The sequence below is a fragment of the Empidonax traillii genome, unplaced genomic scaffold, assembly GCF_003031625.1.
Source record: "Empidonax traillii isolate 1590-97213 ecotype Southwest subspecies unplaced genomic scaffold, ASM303162v1 scaffold191:size1449129, whole genome shotgun sequence".
NCBI lineage: Eukaryota > Metazoa > Chordata > Aves > Passeriformes > Tyrannidae > Empidonax > Empidonax traillii.
Genome location: NW_020955384.1, coordinates 832,449 through 842,627, shown reverse-complemented (window position 1 = coordinate 842,627; position 10,179 = coordinate 832,449). Strand labels below are relative to the sequence as shown.

Here is a 10,179-nt window from a genome sequence, read left to right as displayed (position 1 = left end):
ACTGAGACAATATTATTATCAGACAACCATTTCTGGGTACATGAAATCTACTTTTTCTGTAAGACTGATGGACTGATCACTACACTCTTTGTCTACATGTATAATTTAAGAACAATAGACACCACACCGTAAATTAAGAGTGTTATTTATGTAAATTTACTGAGGTCCATGTGGGTGTTTTCTTCTGCAGTATTTAGATAAGAAAGCATTACAAGTGAAGGCTTACACCTGCCCATCACAGTATTCAGAGTTGACTACACTTATCTTCAGAGGAAGAGGCATCTCTGACAACAGGAATAGAAAAATTAAAAAATTTCCAAACAAAATAGATTAGCCTGTGTCTGACTGGAGCAGTTTCAAGACCCATGCTGAGGATCCTCTGACAGATGAACTGTTAACAACCACCTAAGTGATAAAAACCCAGCAGCATCTTCACTTCAGTCAGCACGTTGTCCTTGACCTCTGGCCCTAGATGGGCCAGCTTTGTGTGTTGCTTCAATAGCAGCACTGCACTGCTAGTTCATTCAGGCAACAGGGAATTCTCTCTGCCAAGGATAACCCAAAGGCTAAAGGCATTTCATTTCTGTAACTGTGCTATTAGGGCTGTTACACTCTCTTTTCTGTTCACAGCTCTGGAGCAAAAGCCAGAGGGGGAAAAAACAGAATAGCAAAACCCTTCTTCTATAAATCTACTTGTATCTCTTGAAATGGTGTCTTAGGTCACTGGCAGATCAGTATAGCTCTGGGCAGCCCTTCTGCTTCTCCAGCTTGTACATGTGAAACGTAGGCGATTTATCAAACGGCTCAGATCCACCCCTGCCCTGCCTTTGGCTGCACAACCTGCAAATAAAAAGTGATCTGCAGCAATATGTAAGTGCTTAAAAAAAAATAATTAAGAGCTCTGGTTTAAAAAAAGAATAAAATGGGGGTGTATTTTTAAGAATGGATTCATTTCAGCAGGGCTTTCAAGTTTTTGGATTTTGAGTGCAAATTGCATGCCTAATTAAGAATGCAAATTTGTAACATCCACTGTTATTCAAGCGTTCTTTTACCTGCTTTGTTTGTTCCAGGAAAGATCAAGCACAGCATCAGTATGTCCTTCCACGGTCCCCTCCGAAGATAAACTCTGTGTATACACATACAACATAAACTTGAAAATTACAGCTTCAATGCAAACCCAGTATCGCTCCACATTAGCATGAATTCCTTAATGTCTTCACAAGCAATTTCATAATAAATTCCTCTCACTTGCTGCAACACAGCTTTGGAGAGAACTGTCTCTACACTGCCTGCACCTTGCCTCCTACCCCAGATCTCAGATTGCTCCATTCACAGCTGGTGGGGCTCACAGAACTGGTTACTCCCTTCGGGCTTGTAAAAGAAATATCATTGTTTCCAGCTAACATGCAACTTCTTCAGCTTGTTTCTAAACACTCCTGGCAGCTCCCTCTCTCACCTCCCAATTAACTGAGTTTTAGGTCCTTGTAACTGCCAGCTCCTAGAAATTCTAATTTCAAATGGTTAAGATTCAAAGCTTACTGGGACAGCAACTGGAAATCAACCATAAGCCACCTCACTCCTGTTCTGCTCTTAATTCCAGGCTTTAATTACTCAAAGAACAATTAGCATTTCAAATATTGTAGAAAAAACCCCCCACATTCTCTCTGCCCTAAGTTTCCTCCATCCAAGCAGACAAATAATTTTACAATACTTACTTTCTTTCCTTTTTTTTTCTTCTTTTTCTCTTTCTTGCCTCCAAGAGAAAACACTGGTTCTAGGGACTCTACTACATCAAGGTCCCAAATGTCAATAACTGGGGTCATGTTACCCACTGCAACGTAATTTCCTACAAGCAGAAACCCAAATGCAACCACATTTATTTAGAGTTACGAAACATCATATTTGGCAATCCAGCTGTTGCTTATTTCTTTGATTAAATAAAACTTATGTGCCACAATCTTCTATTTGAACATATTTGATCTTTATAACTGACGAGGAGCAATTTAAAAATATCAGTTGCCAGAAAAAAAATTGACTTGGTTTTCTTCCCTTTCAGTACAAGTAACTGATCAAAGAAGTTGAATAAAGTTCCATGTTTTGTTTGTTTTTAAAGGAAAAAACAAACCAAAACAAAACCACATCCCCTGTACTATGGGAAAAGAAAGTATCTGTAAAACACAGGAAAAATATTACTAAATACATAAATATATATACATTTTTCTGTAGTTTACAGTTAATCATCGCATTGGACATAATGAATTTAAACAAAAGCAACCTTTCATTTGCAAATGGAATATAAAGCAGATTATAGAAGAGCTTGCTCTGGTCTGCTAACTGACAATAACTTAAATATTAGTAATAAACCCAGTACTTTTGTCAAATCACGTGTTACAGGAACATCACCAAAATAACTGTATCACCAAAATAACTGTATCACCAAACCAAAACACCTGATACTCAGTCTATCCTTCCTCACAGCTTGGTTTTATTTCTGTTTATACCTCTGGAAGAAATCATTTAGTGACAACATTACATTTATATACTTTACAAGTACAAATTACTTAACTGGACGTTTATAGTATTCTCTGTAATTTACCTGTTGATTCATCTGGATTAGGATCAAAATTCAACCACTCCAGACTTAGAGGGTAAGCGGGCAAGATAATATCATGATGTACATAAAATGAGTCCTCCTCATGATTATAAACTGCAAAATAATTAAAGTTATACAAGACATCAGTGCAGAGGAAAAGCAAACAACTACAAACATTTCACTTCTGCAAAAGGCAGACATGGCAAAGACTAAATGTAAAGGAGATCTAGAACATAAATTTGCAGTGTGTTCAGAGTTTTAGTGTAGAGGCCAGACCCTCTAAGTACGAACGTTATACTTAACAAAATTACACAAAATGAACATTCTCCCGTGCACTTTAGATAAAGAAGTGACAAGTTCAGCAAAGGTGCAATACTTTATTCCTAGCACACCACACTACTTTATTTGTAAGGTCACTTCAAAAGAGATGCTCCATATCCAGCACTTTCTACATCAGAACACATTAATGGAGATTCAGACATTCACTTTACAGAATTAGCAATTTAAAAAAAATAAAGTAACTCCAGGTGAAATTTAAGTGGAAATGAAAGTAAAAGACAAACAATGTTCAAAGAAGAGGAGGCTGAAGAAGTCAGAAGCTGCCTTTAGCAGGCAATATAGTATCCTATAGAGATATAGGAAGAGTTTTGATAAAGCAACCATATACTGAACACAGCATTCCCTGTAGCCAGCTGTTTTTCTCATAATAAAATAACTTACTAAGTGGATAGCAAAGAAAAAACATTAATTACTTTAATAATATGCTACCATCACAGACACACAATTACTGTGCCATTTTTAAGCGCATGTGACAGATGTTCAGATAACTAACTAAAGTTTTCAGTTAACCAAGTTGTCTTAGTCATTAACTAAGACAGGGTTACCCAACGTTAGAAACTTCAGAAGCCTTTGCTATTGTTTCGTAAGTTTACACTGGGGAAAATGACACAGTTAATAAAGATGTTGGTATCTGAAGAGATGCTGTCCAACATTTTGGTCATGTTTCTTGCTTAAAACGAAATACTTCCCTTGCAGAAACACGGACCATCGCACAGGTAGGCAGAACCACTCCCACAGAGAACCGTGGTAAGAAAAGATGATTAATTTCAGCACGCTCCAGTACTCCTTGCTGCAACAGGAAAATCTCTTACACAGTAAAATTAATCCTATTGCTAGGAAAAGCAGTTGTTAGGCCATATTAAGGACCATCTCTTCTAAAAACTATGATGATAAAGGTGCTGATTCTTCTGCTCCTAGCAGTGGAAAGCCCATTTAAAGAACAAGGAGAAAGATGAAGGAAAAAACTCAACCAAATAACAAACCACTAGGGGATGCTTGCAGGATATCGAAAGTAAGACTGGAAGAAAGACTGTATGTTCAGAGAATAAAAATGCCATCGTATTTTCTAAGCGTCATAAGAAACTAAATAAGGAAAAGAAATGCTATACAGCCTGAAAGAGGCAAGTTATCCTCTAAATAACAATAACTCCACATGAAATATTTTAGTCCTGGAAAGTGGCTAAAGGAAAAAACACAGAGCAGAAGGGGAGAGAAAAAAACTACAAAAACCAACCCACTCCCTCTTCAACACAACCGTATGGCACAGGCTAGGCAAGATATATTCACTACATTCACTGTAAAGAACAAATTCTATTTCACTTACCATGGACCTCCAAACTACAGCAGTCTTTATCAACTCTGCCACAAAGGACGAGATTGTCAGTGGGCTTAATCAAAAAGTCCTCCTGTTCATATTGCTCCTGAACAGCAAAAAGGAGAGGACAAGGGATGCTGAGAAAGGCATGTAAATGCACAAAACTACATATGCTCAAAAGGTTGAATCAATTAGTCATTTTTAACCGTAACAGAAAACAGTCAAAATCCAACACCCCGATGCCCACCCACCTAAAACCATCCTATGGTGATAACCAGAGAAAGGCAGGAACCAGACCCAATTCTAGGGAGATTGAAGAGAGTCATTAAATAAATTGAAGGAATTTGTATGTGGACATACCTGGATTTGTAAACATGTTTAATTACCAAACATGAAACCATATTTCAAGGCTATCACGATGCAGCCCACTGCTGAAAAGCACAGCCAGGACATACAAAGTAAGCTTATTTCCCTCTTGCTCCTGCTCCTTGACCATTTATGTAGAATAACAGCATTTTACCCAATAAAGATACTGCAATTGCTCCTCACATCCAGGAAGTAATTCCAAGAGCATCAAAGCACTGTCTACTTCCTGGAAAATATTTCCCAAAAAGTACTGCCCACAGCTCTACTGGACATTTAACTATACCAGAACAGATGTGACCTCTCATCTGACATTCAGTGTTATTGAGGAATGAAAGGCATTTGGGAATTTTTTGTTTGTGAAAAACAAAGAACTGTACCTAAGTCAATAGTCTCACAAGAGTACCATCCTTCAAACGTACACCAGAAGCAAGACTTTTTGGACTTCTCGTTGCAAGTTTTTAATTTCTTTTTTATTGACTTCAAGCACATTTCAATATTTGAATTCTATCAAGTCCTACAATTCTTTGAATTAATTAACTTAATGTTGCATAATACTTAGTCTTCAACAGAACCACTAAAGGACAACACAAAATGCATACTGAAGAACTTGCAGAACTTGAGGAAAGAACTTCAGCATAGGAAGAAAGGCCTGAGAAAAAGGTGTTCACTTACTGTATATCTAGAAAAAATTAGCTATTCTGACACAAAATAAATGCAGATCATACTCTCTCTGAATCCCTCTTTGATTATAAAAATCACTTTAAAAGCATTTCTCTCCTCCACTGGTACACAGGAGCAAGAAAAACCATCAATGGAACACAGAGAAAACAAACAATGTCCCAAAGTGCACATGGCAAGTGAATTCCTTTTGAAGATAAGGTGTGCACCTTCCTCCTTGAGCTTTGTTACAGTATGTGAAGTCACCAAAACAACTCCCTGTCATGTCTGACACAGTTCCCTGACACAAAAACTAGACACTGTGGTAGAAGACTACAGCTAATATTTTCTTTCAATCTGACTAGCTTTGCAAAGAATCCAAAATAATGTAGCAAGGACAGCACCCAGAAAAAATCTCAGAATCTTTACACTTAGAAGATGTGCCAAAAATTCACCTACTATCACCCTGCCCAGAGGATCAGTTTCTCCTGATTGCTCTCTGCATTGTCTCTTCCCTTACAATCTCACCTTCGTTCACTCTGATTTCTGTAACCTTTCCATGTAAATTAAGTCAATCATGAACTGCAATCTAGCCTTCTGAACTGAACTGGAGGATACTCTCTGGAATCTCTCCACATCCCAATATTTTAGCCAAGGCAATACTAATGTTATGTAAATTAGAAGGATTACCTTGTGTCTTGCTTGCATCTCGTGCTGTATCCCTGCCCACCAGATAAAGGCAAACAGCCACATAACAGGACAGCACTCTTGACACAACTTGTTTTAGGCTGCAGCCAGAGACTTCTTCACCCAGAGCAGAGCTCCTACAAACCCAACTCCTGCTAAGATGTTCCCCATCTGACAGGCAGAAACTAACACAGTCTGAAGCAGTCAACACCACAGCACACTGTGCTTCTCTGTTTAACAGGGATGTATTTCCTCTTGCCATATTCCTAATTTGACACATAGCCTGAGTCCATCTCAGCCCAGTTTCTTACACAACCTGGAAGGTGCAAGAGTCTTGCAGTCTGGGAAATTTTCTAATTTGGGTCATTAGTGGCCTGAGATTTGTTATTTCATCAAACATTTTCTGTGTCCTACTAGACAGGTGAAAAACCACTCTACATGGTTTAAATAACGAGCCAGTTCACTTAACCTCCGACTTAAATGCAAAAGGCACACGAAGAAGGGAGTGCACAAAGCAACCTTGAAAGAAAAAAGTTCAGTCTGATCAAAAATCTGGCACACCTGTGAAAAAGGACTGCAAGCACTTACAGACCCTAAGGCAGCATGGAAAATTCAACTGATTTTTAAGTTTATGCTGTTTAAGATATCGGACATTTTTTAAGTACTTACAGTGGTTTTGAGAGTGATGTAAGGATCATTATCATTACTCCCATATACTGCCAGAGTAGCCAAAGAGTCTCCAAGTTGTAAATCACCTAGATGGGAATTTCAGAACACTTTTCAGACATGTCAGTGACAGGTGAAGTTAGAAACTCCTGTATCCTACTTGTATTACCTATATTGCAAAATATCAGGAGTGGGCTAAATGAATTTCCAAGTTTCAAACCCAAGTACCTTGGTAAGCTAAATTGCTTAGAGCTTTCAGGGACTTCTGCTCTGCTCCAGCACTACAGCAGAGGGAGTGACAATCTTTCCAACAAGCTCTCAGTTTTACTGTCAGGGAGAGGGACAGTGATTCACTTCCCTCTCTAAATGACTCCTGAAGCTGGGACGAGCAAATTATTAAAAATGCGAATTTCCAGCATCTGAAACTTAACCCTGTGTACTTTTAGGGTATTAAGGTCTTAAGTACAACAAGAAGTGGAAAGGTTCTTCACTTGCACTGCATATCTGATGTATAATTTTTTCTTACCCGTGTATTCCTCTTTATCGTAATTTTCCAAATCATATTCATCCAGTTCATGATCAGACAGGTCTTCATTGTTAGACTGAGAGCTGCCAGGAACGGCCACATTCATGTCCCCTGCCGTCTGACCTTCATTGCTGCCACCAGCACCCTCCCTGTGGAGAGACACACATCCCTGAGAAACTGTGACAGACATGTACAATGCTTCCAGGTAACTATTTAGGGCACTGCTGTCCAGATTTCAGCACTCAGTCCTAGTTGTTCACACGGGTTTCAAGTCTTTATGCCAATAATTTGGAAATGCATTTACTCCTTCCCAATCTGTCCCAAAATACAAGGCACTATTATTCTCAGCCTTTCAGAGAAAGTTTTCCTTGAAAGCTTTCATGATAAAATGTGGCATGAATTTTGCTCAACAAGCTAAACTGCACATTTCTTAACCTCACTTCTGTGCACTCACATGTCAAATTCATTCCTTCCTTCCCCCCCCGGCCCTGACATCTTAAAGATTTTCAAAACTTCATTTCCTTACACTTTCCATAAATAGAAAAAAAAAAAAAAGCAAAACAAAAACCAAAACAAACAACAACAAAAAAACCATAAAATTCATTAGGTAAGGACATTTGTGGATTACTTCTTATGGAGTAAACTATGCAACATTAAACAGTGGTTGAGAACACAACAGACATCTAAGGTGTCTCAATGGAACATGCTCCACGGAAATTCATCCCTGCTGAATACCATGTATTTCTATCCCTCTGCATGCAAAATTCCCAAGCAACAACAAGCCAAGGCAGTCCTCAGATACGATCCCTGAATTAAATACCTGAAACCTATTCCTCTAATTTGTTCAGTAAAATAAGCACTTCATATTAACAAGATAACTAGAGACAAGTAACAAGATAATTCGAAACTCTGAGTTTGATTTGAGATCTTTGCACAGGGCAAAAAGGTGAGATGTTGTAACAAATACGAAGTAGCAGTAATTATAAATATTTTGTATATAAACACCTCCAGTTGTTTCAGATGGTGGTTAAATTTCCACCCAGAAGTTTTACAGACCGTGTAACAAACAGCACCTTAAATCTTTCCACGCTTTTGAAATAGCAAGATAAAGGAAACCACTCAAAAAACCCAAAGTTCACACACATAAAGGGGAAACAAGTAACACCAGAAACATTCAATTTCATCAGTTAAGAAACTAACAAAAAGTGAGAATCTTCCAAACGTTTAAGATGATTTTGGAACCATTAAAAAACAAAAACAGAACAAAACACATTCTGGGATGAGACAGTATTCAGCAGTAAAGTCACTGATTCATCCAAGAGAAATGGGGTGAATAATATCTGCCCAACTCTAAAAGCTTTTACTGTTCAATCACACACCCCCTGGTACAACCACGCATCCTACACAGCTGAAACAGAATCAGAAACCCAAACCTACAGAGAACAGATCTAACAGAAAAGGCCAGAAAATGGAATAATACCTTAATCTTTTTCTAGACAAAAGACAGCCATTTCTTTCTTGTCTCCCATAGATTGCTTCATAAATATGTCACTTCAGTTACACTTTTCATAAATACCTTTTCCTTAAAGCAGAGCGACAAAACTTTAAACAACTACATAACTAAGAACTTCCAGTGCCGAGAGTTGTGATGTCTCTAGGTTCACCTGTGAACCAAAAACACATCCCTAAATGATTTTCTGCCTTTTTTTGCCACAGCATAACCATCACATCATTCTGAGCCCCACTGTGGCCTCCAGACTTGCTTAGATCGTCCTCACACCCTCGGCATCACTTTTTCTCATGGTCAGTTTGGGATTTCCATCTCGGTTTGCCACACCTCCAAAGCAGCCTTGGTTACACACCCAACTTATTTTTCACTCCAGGCGGGAATGGCAGCTCCAGAGAGGACCAGGCCAGAGACATCACGAGAAAGGCTCAGGGAGCCTGACAGCACCACAGCTGACAACTGAGGAACCACCTGGGAACGCAGCCCACGCTGTCCTGGCCACAACGACTGCAGGATACACTCAAAGAATCAGAGGATATTCTGAGCTGGAGAAGACCCAAAGGATCACGGAGTCCGACTCTGAAGTGAGTGGCCCGTACGAATATCGAGATCACAACTTCGGCATTATCAGCACCACGCTCCGACGAGCTGAGCTGATCTCAGAGGAATTCCATCTCCGCACCGCCGCCTCTCCCGGGACGTCAGGCTGCCCTGGCACAGCGGCTCCACGAGTAACCCGAGCTGGCTGTTGCCGTCCCCACTCCTCGCTGCTGCTTCTCAAGCCGGTCCTCCAGGAGCTCCCCGGGCTGCGGGCGGGGCTGCTGGCCGCGCTCTCCCGTGCCCGGGGGACTCCAACCCCGCACCCACAGAGCCCCTCCCGCCGCCCCGGCTCACCCCAGCCTGTCCTGCGCCTCCTCGATGAGACCCTTCAGCTCCTCCTCGCTGAGCTGCACCTGTGGGGCGGACACACAGAGGGGTGAAGGGGGCGGCGGGGGGAGCGGACGGGGGTGCCCCAACCCCAACCCCAACCCCAGCCCCAGCCCCAGCCCCAGCCGCACCTTGTCCGGGGTCTCCTTGGCCACGCCGCGCCGCACCCAGGCGGCGCAGGGCACCGGGCAGCTCATGGCGGCACCGCCAACACGTGCGGCGGGACCGGCGCGCACCAGTGACGTCAGAGCGGGGAGGGCCCGCCCGCCAAGGCGAGGAAGGGCGAGGGGCGGAGACAACGGGGTGGCGTCATCATAGAAAGACGACGTGGGGAGGGAGGGGCTACAAGGAAGGGGCGGGGCCTGTGCGGGCGGGGCAGGGCGTGGTCACCTTAGGACCACGGTGGACTGTCTCGGGTGCACGGCGGGGGACACGGCCCCACCTCGTGAGTTTTCACAGAATCACGGGCTCTTTTAGGTTAGAAACGACCTCCAAGTTCATCGAGTCCAACCTTCCAGTCCTTCGCTTCCCACAATGGGTCGCGGCTTCCCCTCACTTGCTGGGAGAGACCTGCCCCGCCTGATGTTCGCCTCCAC

General features: G+C 41.6%; 1 protein-coding gene across 1 annotated transcript in view; it reads right to left on the bottom strand.

Moving 5' to 3' along the window:
• Positions 1-9,814, bottom strand: part of PWP1 (PWP1 homolog, endonuclein) — a 19,257-nt gene extending 9,443 nt beyond the window's left edge. The window contains exons 1-8 of the mRNA XM_027886638.1: positions 9,715-9,814; positions 9,551-9,609; positions 7,150-7,298; positions 6,627-6,712; positions 4,257-4,353; positions 2,597-2,707; positions 1,716-1,846; positions 1,053-1,126 (exon numbers count right to left, since the gene is read on the bottom strand). Of these exons, the coding sequence (XP_027742439.1) occupies positions 1,053-1,126; positions 1,716-1,846; positions 2,597-2,707; positions 4,257-4,353; positions 6,627-6,712; positions 7,150-7,298; positions 9,551-9,609; positions 9,715-9,780 (773 nt within the window). The 5' untranslated portion in view covers positions 9,781-9,814. The remainder of the gene's footprint in view (positions 1-1,052; positions 1,127-1,715; positions 1,847-2,596; positions 2,708-4,256; positions 4,354-6,626; positions 6,713-7,149; positions 7,299-9,550; positions 9,610-9,714) is intronic.
• Between the last annotated feature and the right edge of the window lie 365 nt (positions 9,815-10,179).